The following is a 17,639-nucleotide window of genomic DNA, read 5'->3' as shown; positions in this document are numbered from 1 at the left end:
AACATATTTAATCGATAATAATTAAATCTAGATAAAAAAGGAAACAATAAGAAACATTAAACTTTTCGCCCACTATAATAATATTATGGAAAAACGTTTCGAGAGAAATTTGCATATATCGAAAATGTTCTTGCAAAGTATTAATTATTATATGGAAATGATGTTTCTACACTTTTCCTTTCCATCTTATCGGTGGATGATGAGTCAATGTTATGTTTCTACTGATAATTGGCCATATTTTTTTGTCTTTCATACATTAATTTCCAATCAATTAATAATATAAAACTAACTTAGAGATTAAATTCTTAATTGAAAATAGTCCTCTAGGAATAGAGTTTAATTAAAATAGTGTTTTATTTTGTTGGGCTTCAAGTAACAAGATGCAGGGTGATCGTTCCAAATGCAATAATAAAAAGGAAAAAAAGAAAAAAGAAAAAAACAATTGCAAGCATGAAATTAGAATAGTGAAATTGTAGACAAACATATATATATAATTTAATATGAATGGACCAAAAGCTTCCTATAATAATGAATAAAACTAAAAATTTATATATTAAATATGTTTCTTTAAAATATGACCAATTTGTTTCTTTCATACAAAGACGACGTGACGTATCTATAATAGATCAGCATCGACGTCACCTACATAAAAATTAGAAAAATATCATAAACTATTTCACCTATGATAAAGTTGGAAATGTTCATCATTGTCCTATTCAAAGTATTAAAGTATAATGTTGAAATTTTATATAAATTAGTAATTCTACTTTTGTTTAATATTTTTACTTTTAATTTTCCAAACATTATTGACTCTCTAGTTGGTACAACAACAAAGATCACTTTAATAATCTGAGATAAAATGAAAAAAAAGCTTTAGATTTTTACTTTCAAAGCAAAACTTTATCTCTTTTTTCTTTCACTCTCTAAAAAAAATTATGAATATTATGTTTTCCATATACTTTAAAGTCCTCAATCATATTTAAATAATTGTTTGAACAAGCTACCAAACAAAAGCATGCATTGATTATTGAATAAAGTGGCATGAAGTCTTCGTCAGTTTCCACTTTTGGCCAACATAAAAGCCCACACTCACACCCACAAAACATGAACATGGAGAAGGGTGGCTGCTACTGAAGAAGAACAGAAACCTCAAACTCTTCAAATAATTTCTCCATTCATTCAAACAGGTTCTTAAATTTTCCAGTTTTGAGTTTATCTTTTCAAGTTTTAATCACAGTTTCTGCTATGTTCTTTCCCTTTGGAGATTTATATGTTGCATGTTATGTATTTGCATGATCTTTGAGATGCATCAATTACTGGATATATTTGCTCTGGGATACATAATTTACAGATAATGATTCATTTAAATCTGATTAATCATTTTTTAAGTGGATTTTTCATGAAATGTTTCCTAGGATTTGGGAAACTGATGCTTGTTTTCCGAATGTTTTTCATGAAAGTTTATCAGATATATGTATACTTAAACAATTGAATGAAGTTTAATGCAATCTTTTATTTAGAAATGATATTTTGATACACAAATTTTTACGTTTAGTTGACACTATTATTTTTTATTATTTTTTTTCTAAAAAAAATATAAAAATTATTTTTTATAATTATTTTATTCTTATATTATATGTTAAATAAATATTAAATGTGTCATCTAAGTTTTAAAAAAAAAACAAACATAACTTTATTATTTTTATTTTTATCATGTAAAGCATTTCTACAACATATTTTTCTTTTTCTTTTCTTTTTTTTTATACTCATGTCCATTATTATTAAAAAACCTAACAATTTTTCTTTTTAGCAATAGCACTTTCTTTAATGTACAAAAGAAGAGTTGTTGATGATAAATATTATCCTCGGGATTTTAAATTGTGGTTATAGTCCAAACTTAAAATTATAATTATATGACTGCGTTAGAAATTCAAAGGGACTTAGAAGTCTCACGATTAAAGATAAATAAAATGAATAATATATAAAGAAAAATATTTTTAAAATTATTATTTTAAGATTTTAAATTAAAAATAACGTCCATGGTATCAATACTAACTTTTCTTAAAATTTCAAGGATTTTAATTTTGTTATTAATTTTTTTCTTTTATCTTTATTTGTTTCTTAGTGTCCGGTATTATTTGAATATTGGTAAATAAAGAATTATACCAAAACCTTTAGATTTTTATAATTATTGGGTGATAATATGTTTTACATCCTATTTTCTTTAAACATTTTTATTTCATACTCTTAAGAAAATATTATTTTATTCTAAAATTTTATTTTTATTAATTAAGACACTTCTCATTGTTTTACTATTCCAATATATAACTACTTTTAATAATAAAATATTATTATTAACTAATAAAAATAAAATTTTAGAATACAATAATATTTTTTAAAATGATATTTTTTAGGAGTTGTCAAATGAAAATATTAGAAAAATAGAGTGCAAACATATCACCAGCCATATTTTTTAGGATACAATACATGATTAAGGACTACATTAAAGGAAATAATTTATAAATTCATCTAAAAAATTTCAAATAATTCTGAAACTAATCCAGTAGTTTAATTTAATCCTTTAAAACAATGATTATAATGCAGACAAAAGAGGCTTAATTTTTTATTTTGATAAAAAGCAAGTTGAGCAGAAGCTTGTTTCTGCAACAATGGCACATGCTTACAAAACCTGTGGTTCTTCACTGTCTGAAACCGAATTTGAGATGGTGAAACACATCATCGACATGCCAGAGCTGGAGGAGCTAAGGTTGTCCGAGTGCAGCATCTACAAAGTTCCTTACAATCTCCGAAAGGTGAACGAGGATGCCTACACTCCCGAGTGGATCTCAATTGGCCCAATTCATCTCACCAAAAACCAACTCAAGCCAATGCAAGAACACAAGAAAAGCTACTTCCACTTCTTCTGGGAACGTGTCTCAAACGAACAAGCCATGAAGAGCTTCAAGCACTACCTCCAAGACAAGGAAGAAAACATCAGAGAATGTTATGCAGACAAATTCCCTGACATCACCAGAGAGAAGTTCGTCGACATGATGCTGCTCGATGCAGTGTTCATCATGGAACTCTTGCTGAGGAACTGTCACTGGAAATCTGAGAGATCCAAGCACGAGCACGATTACAAGCAGACCAAATCGTTTAGGGTGAAACACAGTGATGATCTCATCTTGACACAGTCATGGCTCAGCAAGAGCATCACAAGGGACTTGATTTTGTTGGAGAATCAGATACCCTTTTTTGTGCTTCAGAGACTCTATGACACTGTTGTCCCTAGTGACAGCAAGAAGAATGAACACAATGCAGGGTTTGTTGATCTTGCCATCGAGTACTTTGCGTTCTATGACACCCAGATGTCTTCTTCTGATGAAACCAAACGTGTTCTCGACAAGAACCAGTCAAGGAAAAACTACTTCAGTGGCTCACTCCGAAGTTCCAAGAAACATTCTAAGTCAAAGAACAAAGATAGGTGCAACAAGAGCACTAAGCACTTCACTGATCTGATAAGGTATGATTCAACTGACATTATCATATTTTTTTCATATTTTACTATACCAACATTCACTTCTTTTTTCTAATAAATTAGTAGGTGATCCTGAATGTTTCTGTCATTCTTTACACAGTGCATCATTGGGTTCTGCAACTTCTTTTTTGATGTTTTTGTCTATATTTTCTCTTTCTGTGGGTGCTAACTAGCATGTGATGTGATGATGGTGTCCACCAAGGTACTTTTACCTTCCAACAGATTGGGGTCGCAGTAATGATTCTGCACTTCATGTGCTAAGAACGGCAACAAAGTTGCAAGAATCAGGAGTGAGCTTTGAGAAGCATCTGAACAGAAGGTTGCTAGACATAACCTTTGAGAAGAAGCCATTTCTGAGTTCCTTTCTCTGCTTTGGTTGCTTGCCATACTTGAACCACTTCAAGGCACGTTTTAGGATCCCCCAGTTGAAGGTGGATCACACAACAGAATGTGTGCTGAGGAACCTCATTGCCTTTGAGCAGTGCCACTATCCTGATAAGCCTTACATTTGCAACTACGTCAATCTCATCGACTCTCTCATACACACTCAGCTTGATGTGGAGTTGCTGGTTGAAAGGGAAGTGATCGTGCATGAATTGGGGAGTGACAAGGAAGTAGCAACCCTTGTCAATAGTCTGAGCAAACATGTTGTGACAAACTCAACGTGTTACTTTGAGACCATCAATGAACTGAACAAGCATTACCAGAATGTTTGGAACCGCACCATGGCTGCTCTTTGGTTGGTGTACTTCAGAGACCCTTGGAGAGCAAGTTCCACTTTGGTAGGCATTGCTTTCATTGTTTTCGCTGTTTTCCAGTTTATACGTGCTATTCATTCTCTGTTTGGGCGATAAAACACATCAGATGTATGCAGCTTCTTAAATGTTGTCTGTGCTGTTTCACGGTTCATCGTATGAATGACATATACACATGTTGTTTCACATTCAACTCTGACACGAGGTGATGAAATAAACAGTGTTAAAATTGGGAATGTGCAATGCAACAAACAATGCAATGAATCTTGAAGTATGTTACGAAGCTACATGTAAACTATACTGTGCTACTTTATTAAGAGAAAATGCTTTAGTAGTTATATAGGTTTTTTCGATAAGAGATATTCGGAATTCAGGACAAATAACTTGTAAATGAAATAATATAAGAGATTATTAAGATTTTAAGAATATTAATTAAAACCAAATTCACTTTGCAAAACTCGTTTGAAATAAAGTAAGATATATATTCTTTTATATATAAATATCGAGGGTGTGAAATGATATTAACATTAATAAGTAGTTCAATGATAATTTTATAGCGAAGCAAATCTTCGATAATCGATAATATAATAAAACAAATAATCAAATAACAAATCTCGATAAAACTAAATTTTAATCTAATATTTTTTTAAGAAATAAATTAAGTCTATTTTAATCTTATAAAACTAATTTGTGTACGATGAGATTTAAACTATAAACTCGTTTTATTTATGTGTCTAACAAATATTATCAAAATCTTAAAATAATAAATTTATCTTTTTATTTATGTACATTATTTATTATACTATTTTTTTAAGTAAGATTTCTAATTCACCTTAAATTTTTAACCAGTGACATTGTTAGAAATGCTTGTGCATATTTTGGAAATGTACATGCTTGGACTATTTTTATATGAGTTGTTTTGACTCATTTTTTATATGTTTTAGTCTAATTTTCTTTCTATCTATTTCTTCTTTCTCCATCGCCATAACTTATTATTATATCTATTTTTTTTGCTTTCTTCTCCTCTTCTCTTCTACCTTATATATTCGTTTTGTAAAAGAACGTTGTCTTAATTCTCTATCATAGACTTAGCTAATAATAAAACAGTTAGGTAATACTGAAATAATTAGTAATTAGTTGTTCAAAGTTTAGTTTAGCCTAACAATAAAAAAAAGCGGATAATGTTTTTATCAAATAAAAATTGGGTAATTTATACAAGTGAATTTAAATCTATTTTATTCAGAGATAATGATACTTTTACAATATTTTTTTGATAATATTTTAACACTATTTATGTGTCATTCTGTGATTGATCTATGTTGGTGTTTATAATTATTATTATTGACTGTGAAATAATTTTAGACTAATTACAAAATAACACATAAATAATATTAAAATATTATAAAAAAATAGTGTCAAATATCGTTAACCTTTTACTCACGTACAAAAACAAAAGTTGCTGATACACACAGCTAATAGTCCAAAATGTTGTTGCTTTTTATGAGTGGAAGTGTCACAGTCTTAGGTTTTAACTTTTGTAGCTTTTTCTATTTTCCAAAGTTGATCCATTATTTTTGGCTTTACAGATGCATTACCCATCTTACATTTGCACAACATAAATCTTTCAACTTTTGATGAAGTTGGTGAACATTTACACTAAAATAATCTATATGCTAATAAAGTAGAAATGGATGAAAGGTATTGATCAAATAAAAAATTACGTAAAGAACTTATATATGATGGAAAAAATAACTTAAATGGAATTGATAGGACATATATATGAATAATTTCCATCTTGAACCAGTCCCTACCAAATTATTGATATTTTTTTAATGTTTTGTTAACAATTTTGTTAACTTCTAATAAAAATATAACGGTTAGGTGCTAGGCAGAGACTTTAAACTCAAAAGTGATAATTATTCATATTTAGTAAAAAAGTTTATGTTTAAATCTTATTATATATATATATATATATATATATATATGAAATTAAATATAAAATGGTAAGAAAACTTCTTGTATTTTCCGTATACACTATAACAAAACATATAAAATTAGCTTTTTTTAATATTAGTGTCAATTATGACATTGTTAAAATTAACCGGCTCTAATACGATCTAAAATAATATTTTTAATAGGTTTGACACAAATGGGTCAATATACTAGATCTAATGTAAAAAAGTCTACGCTCAATTAAAAATGTTACACTAAAATAAGTATTTCTAATCTTGTCTCAATTTGGCCAGTTGCATATCAAATGAAATTTTTTGATGAAGTTGAAGAATAATTGGTGGAAACCAAACTTAGAAATGACATTGAGCTACACCAAAAAAAAGATTGAATCGTTGAATTTCAAGATTATTCCGTATGATTTAGAACTTCCTTTTGAATAAAAGGAAATTAGAAGCAAAAACGTTCGTCCTTAAGTTCACCATTAGCATTGTTTCAGGTGTTCGAGGTTAATGGTACGATGTGTTATAGGTTGTAAAATGATTTAAATGTTCGTCTTTACATTCATTTGTGTTATTCGTCCGATATGTTTGAAGGTTATTTACAGAAGCTACTTTGATGGTACAATAAATGTAAAATCACTTACATCCTCACCTCATACTATATTTATAGATTTTGGTGTGGGTCCATAATTAGTAGCGGCCTAATTACAGTCCAATTGGAAGTAATCACACTTTACCTTAAGTTGTTTAGCATAAGAGAATATCACTACGTCGTATGACCGTTAAGTCTAATTTCATTACCACTTGGTGATGAGTGCATATTTATGCCCTCATTTAGCCTTTAATATTGAATTCTTAATTAATTTTTATACTTTAAAATAATATTTTAATTAGAATTTGTTATAATTTAGTTTATTGAGCATGAGATACAAAAACATAATAAAAATAGTTTTTTAATTGAATAAATGTTCTTTGAATATTTTAAGGTGTGTTAGTGTAGCTGCAGCTAAATTGAACTTATTAAGGTGTGAAAATAAATTAGTTAAAATTTCGTGACACCTTAAAGATAAATCTAAAAATAGAAAATAATCAAGACCACAAGAAGTCAAGCCAACATTGCATGAAGAAGGCAAGAAAAGCATGAAAAAAGGAAAAAAAAATTTAGCTAAGTCAAGAAGAGGGAACAAACAAAAAAATTTGAACCTTGCGATTTTCTCTATTTTTCTACAAAAAAAAGCTTTGACAATAGATAAATGTTTATGATAAAAGATAATTAGGAAAAATATATCTTAAGATATTTTATTTGATTTTGTTAAATAATTATCTTATTTAACTATATCAATAAATATCAAAATATAATATTGCTAAATCTTTTTTAATTTAGCAAATATATTATCAAATATGTTTAAATCTGCGCAACAATCAAATATACCTTGAAGATATTGGATTATCTAGAAGATAATAGGAGGAGATTACATTATCAAAAATAATATTATAATAACAAAAAATTTCAAAACAAAGTCTAGTCCAATTTATAAAGAGACTTAGGAAAAGAGGAGATATCTTTCGGTACTATTTTGGGTATGAGGTCAAGTCACTTAAAACGTACACAATTTCTTCTTTAATGTTGTCCAGTAGCTACTACTTCTCGTGTCAGCAAGCAAATTATTCGTACGGAAGTTCAGTGCAATGATATTAAATACACAATAAATGCGATCACCTATCTCCTCTTACCTTTGACGTATATTTATAGCTTTTGGCATGACTTGAGATTAGTGAAACCTTAATCTCGGCCCAATCTCAGTCCAATACCCTTAATTACCATTTACCTTAATTCTTGTAGAGAAACTTGTCTATCAAATAAGGCCGAATGTGTCTTATTATAGCCGTTCGGTCTTATCTACATATCCAACCACATTCCTTCGCTGTTTAGTTGTTTCTTTTTCTCCAGAGTCGTTCGGTTTACTTGGTGTGGACTATTATGTAAGGTCGTCCAACCCCTACTGTACAATTACTAATATATTTTTACAATATATCTTTTAATAAATAATATTATAATTCCTTTCAGAAAAATATTTATTTAATAGTTTCAGTCTCACTGTCTTGATAGATATTATTACCATGTTAACCGATATTGATTTCGATAAAAATTTATTTTCTAGATGATGAAAAAATATCAATATTCAATTATATCACAAAAATTGTGGAGTTCATTTCATTTCTTCTTCTTTCTATAAAAGTATCTGCCAATAACAATCTTACGACATTGATGGTACACAAAATAATTGCCATGTTTTTACGTTGTTCCAAGAAATTTCTTTTTCAATTACATACTCCACTCTCTTCTCCGAAATGTCATCCATTAACATTTTGTCTTTTAATTAATATAAGGCTGTTATCAATTATTGGCAATCACATTTTGTTATGGCTGCCAATATATATTTTTGAAAAAGAAAAATAATTGATCAATTTTTATTTTTTTTATAAATTATTCACACCAACCAATTTTATTTAACTAAATTAAAAATAGTATCAGATTCGGCCAATAGTATATCATACACACAAAAATTGAAGGATCGGGTCAAATTTTTTATATAAAAAAGTTATTAGAATGAAATTTCTTTAAATTCAAATCTCTTTTACATTTAATTTTATGATTTTAATCATTAAATTTGGACTAAATTAAGTTTTAAGTTTTAAAATTTTAAAAATATTATGTATTTTTAATTGAATTTTTATTAAATATTGTTTAATATCCTACTATGACAATTAATATTTTTATTAATTGGATGACATAATTGTTATCCTATCATCTTATTTTATTGCCTTCACTTATTAAAAATTTCGAAGTTTTGTAATTTATATAAAACAATATTATGGTTACTATAAAATAATAAATATTTTTTGTTAATTTAATTTACAATAATTATATAAGTTTATGTTTTTTTAACATATAAAGACATGGAAGTAAGATAATATAACAAGATAGTAATCCATAACTCAATTAACACTAAGAAAATAAACAGTCAAATTCCCGTTAAAAAATATAAAGTTTTTTGAATACTTAACCAATAAATTATATATATATATATATATATATATATATATATATATATATATATATATATATATATATATTAAGAAATTGTATAAATAGTTGAAGAAAATATATCTCATGTCATGAATGATTGTTGATTAATAGAAATTAGGTTGAAGAGGATATGCGTTCACATGAAGGTGGGGTAAAATGTTTCACCTGTTTAAATGCATAGTATTAAATGGAATAGTTTGTTATAAATTTTATCAAATTCAGTAGGGCTGCATTATTAAATGTTGTATTACTTATATATAATATGAAAATAATTAATTTAAATATAAAACTTTAAATTGAATTTTATGTTGACATGCATAATAATATGTAGCCGTACTTAAACCCAATTAAAAATAATCCATTAGATACTTAACTAAAACTTATTCAATAATTCAGAAATCTAAAGATAAATTTAATCTTTAAATAATAATATAAGATTTAGTTCTTACAACTTTTATTTTCTATTTACTCTATAACATATTTCTTTGTGGTTATTTTAATTTTTCTTCTATAATATAATAGCATTCCTAAAATCACTTATAGAGCACAAGTTATCTATTTGTTTTCCTTTTTAATAATAGTGTAAATTTATCTTTACTATTTATACTAGTGAAATATACAGAGACGAATATTAAGTGTTATATTTATTAGAATAAGTTACTATTTAAAAAATTACTAGTAATAACACGTACTAAAATACATATTAAAAATGTATTTTCATCATTAATTAGAAAAAAGTATTTTTGTGAAATTATTTTTAAAAAGTCGTTTTTAGTTTGGCAGGTGCAATGATATTTTCTTCGTCTTTTTATGGTTTAAGAACATAAATTAAAAAATGTGTATATATGTTTCAAATAAAACATTTTTTTAGTAAGAGATTAAAAATTCAACTGTACACTATCCCCATCATAAGGGTGAATGAAACTTGTCATGAAATAAATGAAACTAACACAGTAATCATAGACCTTTTCTAAATTAGAAAAAAAAATCTAATTTTGTTTAACCATTTTTTTTTCTCAATTTAAAAAACTAATTTTTTAAAAAAGAAAATTAAGAAATCTAAAAATGATCTTAAATTGAAGTGACTACACTAATTAATTAAAAAGTTCTTTTGTTTTGAAAATACTGCAAGACAGGAAGTTTAATGATACAGAAAAAGCAGAAGCAAACACATTATTGCTCACCTACCCAAGTGTTATAAAACTCAATCAGTGCATCAAAAAACAAAGAAATGAAAATCTGAGCTACCAATATGTTCATGCAGTTAATTTCTTGATCCTTCAATATCTCCATTGAATAATTGATCATTGAATTGCTATTTATCATAACCTGACAAAGTTGTACAAACAGTACAAATTTCATGAATGTAAAAACTATTTCCAGCCTTCCAATAATTCATTTTATCATCAAAACCACCAAACAGTAACAAACAAAACTGTTCTAGCCTAGAATTTATCTTTTCCTTTGGCACTGTATTTGCTTTGACTAGTTGATTTTTCATTCACTACATCTACAAAGCACACCAAAAGTTCAAGAACAAACCAAAAAGAGACTGAGAAAAGAGAGAGTTCAGAAGTGAAGATCCTGGAGCTTGGAACTGAGAAATTGTTAGAGGAAACAGTCTTTCAGGTTCATACATTGTGCATTTATTAACAGAAGTTTGTGATAAGATAATACCTACTATTGGATCGTTGTAGCAGTTAAATTTTTTCAATCACTAATTCTGATTTAGGCCATTATTTCATCAGTTTTTCACTCTATAACTGTCATGATCTTCTGTCCAGATTCTAGTTTCTATGCTCTTCACCTCATCTTTTTCTGTTCTACTTCTGGTTTTTCATTTTGGTTTTGTTGCTTATTTGTTTGAGATGTTGTAAATGTCACTTTACAAGTGATTCTCTTTCCCTGTGCTTTCTAATCCTTCTTCTGTTTGTAGTTGATATTTAAAAATTCTAACTTTATCTTATACAAAGCAAGAATGCTTTTAGCCAAAGGGGAAAAGCCATTTGTTTGCTGAAAAATATCTTCACTTTATGTCTGTACATGAAGATGGATGGATCCTTTGTGTATCAGTGGAATCTGACCTTTTCTTTTTCAAAGTCAGTTATCTTATTTTGAAGAGGCACATCTGCAGTGTATATGTCTTTTTACTGCTTTGTATTAAATACATCTTTATTATACTTGAGAGTATGGATTTGCATATTTATTCCCCAAGAATGGTAAATATTGGTTTGTCTTTAACATGATTAATTTCTCATGAAAATAGGTCATTTGTAGGAATTTTGATGTTCATGTCTCTACGTAGTAAGAGTACTACTTAAGAAAGCAGTTTGGTCATTTTTTAAACGTTTTGAAAAGGTAAACAGTAGAAATCCAAACTAACCCTTTTTATCTTGGAGTCCATTCTTCACTGAGTTTTTTATACTATTCCTCTGCTAAGCCTTCAAAATGAAATGATGTTGATATATTAAAAGAGTTCTTAATATATTTTGAAACATCATAATCATTGTCCATCAATATATTTTGAAAACTCAGCATAGGGACAATATCAAAAACTCAACATGGAATCCAAATTTGCTAGGTTGTTGTGAAGATAAACCTTTTATTTATTTCTCAGAAGTCTCTAGAAGATTCTAGAATCTTTTTGGTGCTTGCTATTTTGAAAATGGACAATAAGAGGTCAAAACAAACAAATTTTCCAAATCCTGAAAATTTGAAAATGAAAACAGGATTTGTCTGACGGCTGGTATGTTTGCTGAACAGGACCAGAAAAAAGAGGTCTCATGGAGACTTCTATTGAACATCACATCCAACACATAATTAACATTCCAGAAGTGATGGAGCCTGCACTGTGGCCAGAATGTTGTATCTACAAGGTACCAACTAGTCTTTTGAAGGTGAAAGTGGTGGCCTACACTCCTCTGTTGGTCTCAATTGGCCCTGTCCACCATAAGAATGCTCAACTAGAGGAAATGCATGAGCAGAAACAAAGATATTTTCATTTCTTTTGGGCACGCCTAAGCCAAATGAGCAAGCTTGATTTGCTGCAGTACAAAGCCTTACTTGAACTAGAAGAGAAAAACCTACGCCGTTGTTACCAAAAGAAATTCCCTGATATCAGCAAGGAGCAATTTGTGGAGATAATGTTGTTGGATGCTGTGTTCATCATGGAGCTGTTTCTGAGACAATCAAGAAAATGGGAACACAAGGAGGACTATCTAATAACTCAAGGTTGTATTGGAAAAAGTATCCAGTGTGACTTGATGCTGCTTGAGAACCAGCTTCCAATGATAGTGTTGGAAAAACTATATGATAATGTTGTCCCAAGCAATGTCAAAAGCCACGCTAGATTTATTAACCTTGCTCATGAGTACTTTGGATCTTATTATCCTCATGAACAATCTTCAGAAAACAAGTTCGAGCAAAGAAAGTGGGAGAAATCACTGCATTTCACTGATCTAATTCGAAATTCCTATCTCCCAAAGAACCTGAGCATTCAGAAAAACTGTAATCTTAAGGAGTGTGTACTAAGGACTGCAACAAAGTTGAATGAGGCTGGGATAAGCTTTGACATGTCTCAAGACAGATCCTTACTTGATGTCAAGTTTGAGAAGAAACGATTCTTCAGCTGGTTTCTTTGCTTGGGTTGTTTGCCATGCTGCAAGTTGTTCAAAGCTCGGTTTCAGATCCCCCAGTTGAAAGTAGACCACACAACAGAATGTGTTCTGAGGAACCTAATAGCATTTGAGCAGTGTCACTATCCTGAAGAACCTTACATCTGCAACTATGTTTCTCTTATTGACTCTCTTATTCACACCAAAGATGATGCAGAGTTGCTGGTTGAGAAAGAAATTATTGTCCATGAACTGGGGAGTGATCAAGAACTGGCAAATCTGGTTAATGATCTTTGCAAACATATGGTGACAAATTCAACATGCTACCACCAGATCATGGAAGATGTTAATGAACACTACAACAATGATTGGAAATGGGCAATGGGGACATTGAGGTGGGTTTACTTCAGAGACCCTTGGAGAAGCAGTTCTACTATAGTGGGGGTTGCTGTCCTAATATTCACTGCCTTCAACTTCTACCGTGTTACTGATCTACTCTTTTAGTAAATTGAGAATTATATTGATGGAATCACCTTTTCTGTATTACATCATTGTTCATGATTGCACACTAACCGTTACATTTCCATTTTCTCGTAAACAAGAGGCTTGTTTATTATCAAACATATGAATTGATAACAAATAGCAGTTTGACATCCTTAACTCTAGGAGAGGGGTTAAAATGAGTCTGTATGCTTTTAAATAAGGCTAGTTTGGTTGGTTGATAGTTATGAATCTAAGAAATAAGAGCATACAAATCAAAATTGTTTGGGGGGAGAAAGATTCCCCCAGCTTTTAAATGGATCCAATTTGATCAAATTTCATAAAGTGAGGAAGTTTGATCAGAATATTTCAGGATGGTACAGCGCCAAAATATCCCATGCAGCATTTTAGTTCAACCATTTCACTTGAACCCAAGTAACTAGTAGCCTCCAATACACAAACCAAAACAGGTTACAATCACTTATCACATAACAAAATAAAATCAAAATCAAAGATTCTAGATATCCATTGCCAAAATAGAGAGTGAACTTGGACAGAAGCTGAACCAGGAAAGACTAACAGTAACTGCTTACAATAAAATCATCCATGAAAATGAAACAGTAATCCTATTGATTAACTGAAAGCACCTTCCGCTTATATCGGACCATCACTTTTCCCTTAACTCCCACAACCATGGCATTCCAGTCTATCTCAGGAAAAGGTGACACCAACTCCAGTTCAAAATTCCTTAGCAGATGAGTCCATATTGCTTTAATCTGAAGATATGCAAATGGCTCCCCAAGGCATCCATGTCTACCCCCTCCAAACGAAATGTATGAAAATGCACCAGCCACCTTGTCCTCTTCCCTCCCGACAGAAAATCGGTCAGGATCATACCTGTCAGGGTCCTTGAAAATGTGACCAAGCCTGTTAGCAAAAGCAGGTGATGTAGCAATTATATGGCCTTTGGGAATGTCATACTCTTTCCCCTCTCGTGTTGTGACACTAAAATCACTGTGCGAGCTTCTCAGCAGCATGATCAGAGGAGGGTGGAGTCTCAAGGCTTCTTTGATGCACCTATACAACACATCCATTTCAGCCAAAACATCATGATCAACTCTGTCCCCATGCTTTTCCATCAACTGCTTTTGCTCCTCCTGCACAGCTGAAAGGTACTTGTTGTTACACAGCAGATATGCACCAGTCCAAGTGGAGGTAATTGAACTTGTGTGTTGACCAGCAAAAAGAGCAGCAATGAGGAGTCCAGTCACTTCAGCTTCAGTTGTTGGGCGGCCATCTTTGTATTTTGAGTCGATGAAGCACTGCAGCATGTCATCTTCTGATTTGCTGGCACTCTTGCGAGAAGCTATGATGGTAGCAAAGATATTAGCTAGCTTCTTGCGTGCCTGATCACGACGCTTGTGAGCTGGGATAGGCAGGTATGGGAAGAGCACACTGATTGGAAGCATCCCATTATCAAGATCATGGAACAGTGCAGAGACATCATCAAAGAGCTTGTCCCGAACTTCACGTCCCAAGAGACATCTACTGGCTGTCAAGATAATAAGATGCTCAAGCTCATACTTCAAATCAACCTCACCACTTGGTCCCCACTTTGAGAAATAGTCCTGCAAATTGAGTTTGTGTTTGGGATAGAACACTCTTCAATATCCAATTGTTAAACAGCAAAGAAAAATTACAAGGTAGGAGTTTAATGTTAACAAACAACATAATGAGACAATGAAAACTGTCAGGTTTGATGCCATTTCACCATAGTGAAGTCCAAATGAAAATGAAGAGCTTCTCCAGTTTATTATCAGAATGAACTCAAGTAGCATGAAGCTTTGTTGACAATTCAATGGTCCATTCTCGTGTGGAAAAAAAAAGGTATGCACATACGTTATAAATAACGAAATCGTTAAATTTTACTACACATTCTTGTAAGATTTATATTGCCACTCTTTTCACTCTAGTCCAAAACCACCTTGTATTAGATCCCATGGAGTTGGATAAGGCTGCTCAGTTAATTATTCTTGCATTAAAGTTGGAATGGGCAACGCCCTGCAGAACACACTGATCATGACAGGTGTTGCCATTGACCACCAAATCATTGAATTGAATGCCCAAACACGTAATACATTAAGCAACAACAAAAGAGGGTCAATTGAAGAACAAAAGCCAATAACAAAAGCAAGGTATCTAAGCATATCAGCTTCACAACTGGCAAATTTCTAAGGGGATGACGGTTTTTTTTCCAGTCCCCCAATCTATCATTACTCCCCATAAAAACCAAAGAAAACAAAAGGGTTAATTGTCTTCATCATCAAAATAAAATTTACAATAAAGGGCTTTTATTCCTAAATTTTAAAACATCACTTTTGGTCTTTGAATTTTGTAAATATCCAAAATCAATCCAACCCTTCAGGGGTCGAATTTTGACATATTGTAGACCGAGGGATGAAAGCGTAAGCATCTAGAGAACCATGGAGGAAGACAGACACCATCAGCGTGAGAATAAAATAGCCCAACAAATTCCCGATTGCAATGATTAAATCCAAGAACAGAGAACGATTACCCATCAACGTGAGAAACCATCATACTAGATCAATCACCAACAACAACAAAAGAAAAGAACCAAACAAACACCAACATGAATAGCACCAACACAAGCATACCTCTGCTTCTGCAACCATCTGATTGACATAGCTCTTGAGCTTGTTGACCCTAAGAGCCTCAGTGAAGAACCTGAACTGTTCCTGTCTCACAGAGTAGTCAACATCAAAGACCACCCCAGGTCCAAAAGTTGGCACATTGAATTGGTACACCTCTTGCTGGCTGAGATCAGTCTCTGGAGCCTTGAAGAAGTGTGCGGATACCTCAGGGCCAATGAGGAAGGTGATGTTCTTGTGGAAGAGTTTGAGGGTGAAGACACCCCCAAGCTTAGGGTACTCCTCACGGAGCATAAAGATTGGACCTTTGAGGAAACGGACAAGCCCTCCAATCAAGGGCCACCCCTTCACAACTGGGGGTACCCTCTTCCTGGATTTGGGCACTATGAAGGCTGAAATGAGTTTTGCCACAAGGATTGTGGCAACCAGGAGGAGGCCAGTGCTCAAAAACCTGCTATCAATCTCCATGGTTGTTGTGTGTGATGTGAATTGAGGAGTGAAAGGGTTGAAAAAGAAGGTGACTAGATTTGATGTGTATTTGGATACTGATAGGTACAATTGTTGGTGATGACACCAATGTCTAAGAAAATCACAGATCCAGTGACATGGGTAGATCTGTGTAACGTGTGTGTGTGGCCACTAAGGAGTGTGAGAGTTCAACTGCAAATTTATAGGGTGAGATTGGCTTAGCTGGGCTCACAGTAATCACAGGGTTTAAAAGATGAAACTGTGGGTTAGGCTTTGGAAGGATATGACAAACATGCATTCACGGACCGAATATTTAGGGCTAAACTTTTATGAGTTTAAGGGGCAATTGGAACAAATGGGGAGAAAAAAGTTAAATACTTTGGAATTTGTTTAATTTGTACATCAAAAATAGAAAATAATTAGGGTTAAATCTTCTATTAATACCATTTTGTTTATGTGCTTCTTTTGACTGTTCAGAAGGCATTTGAATCGTCTAAGGATGTGTCTGTGAAATGTAGGGTGTGCCGAGAATTTTTGACATAAGATGTTTGAAAATTTCCTTTTATTTATGTGGTTGAGGGTGATCCTCAAAAATCAAAATTTGTGTTCATACAAGCAAAAACATGAATTATCATAGAATTAAAACTTAATTTTTATTGGATGTCGATCGGTGACAAGGTAAATTTATAGTATGTATAAATGAATAGAAATTTTATTTTATAAATTAATTTTGTGGGATCGAGTGAAGTGTTTACTTCTTAATCATTTTAATTTAATAAGTAATGATTATTGCATTTATGAAGCTGAGTAATGTTGTAAGTGTGTATATTATATAATGTTTAATGTTCATGTGAGAAGAGTCCATATTTTAAATATATGTGCATGTGAGACATATGTAATGTTAAAAGGGTACATGTGTGGGTGAGAAAACCAGTTGATTTTGAGTTCGTGCATGTGTAACGTCTACGTGTCTGAGAGAAAATAAATGTTGTTTGTTTTTGTGTATTTATTGTCTCTCTGTCTGAATAAAATGGTTTAATGTTAGTAGGTGCTATGACGAGAAACATAATGA

General features: G+C 31.3%; 3 protein-coding genes across 4 annotated transcripts; 2 read left to right on the top strand and 1 right to left on the bottom strand.

The window, feature by feature from the left end:
• The first annotated feature begins 1,088 nt into the window (after positions 1-1,088).
• Positions 1,089-4,580, top strand: LOC124847914 (UPF0481 protein At3g47200-like). 2 transcript variants are annotated; one of them, XM_047325505.2, is made up of 3 exons: positions 1,089-1,187; positions 2,605-3,523; positions 3,741-4,580. In XM_047325505.2, exons 2-3 carry the CDS (start codon positions 2,670-2,672, stop codon positions 4,390-4,392), a joined length of 1,506 nt encoding a protein of 501 aa, XP_047181461.2. In that variant the 5' UTR covers positions 1,089-1,187; positions 2,605-2,669; the 3' UTR covers positions 4,393-4,580. The 2 variants fall into 2 exon arrangements, with proteins under 2 accessions (XP_047181461.2, XP_087951698.1); XM_088095572.1 differs by having other exon boundaries at positions 1,114-1,187; positions 2,640-3,523.
• A 6,191-nt stretch (positions 4,581-10,771) lies between these two features.
• LOC148195550 (UPF0481 protein At3g47200-like) lies at positions 10,772-13,496 on the top strand. Its single transcript, XM_088094268.1, has 2 exons — positions 10,772-10,965; positions 12,100-13,496. The coding sequence occupies exon 2, from the start codon at positions 12,120-12,122 to the stop codon at positions 13,452-13,454; it is 1,335 nt and encodes a 444-aa protein (XP_087950394.1). The 5' UTR covers positions 10,772-10,965; positions 12,100-12,119; the 3' UTR covers positions 13,455-13,496.
• A 403-nt stretch (positions 13,497-13,899) lies between these two features.
• Positions 13,900-16,827, bottom strand: LOC148195549 (obtusifoliol 14-alpha demethylase-like). Its single transcript, XM_088094267.1, has 2 exons — positions 16,106-16,827; positions 13,900-15,058 (listed from the first exon to the last, which is right to left on the bottom strand). The coding sequence occupies exons 1-2, from the start codon at positions 16,565-16,567 to the stop codon at positions 14,057-14,059; spliced, it is 1,464 nt and encodes a 487-aa protein (XP_087950393.1). The 5' UTR covers positions 16,568-16,827; the 3' UTR covers positions 13,900-14,056.
• Between the last annotated feature and the right edge of the window lie 812 nt (positions 16,828-17,639).

This window comes from Vigna umbellata, chromosome 7, assembly GCF_029865625.1.
Source record: "Vigna umbellata cultivar VRB3 chromosome 7, Vumbellata_1.0, whole genome shotgun sequence".
NCBI lineage: Eukaryota > Viridiplantae > Streptophyta > Magnoliopsida > Fabales > Fabaceae > Vigna > Vigna umbellata.
The sequence above is the reverse complement of the archived record's forward strand: the minus strand, read 5'-3'. Positions and strand labels throughout refer to the sequence as shown.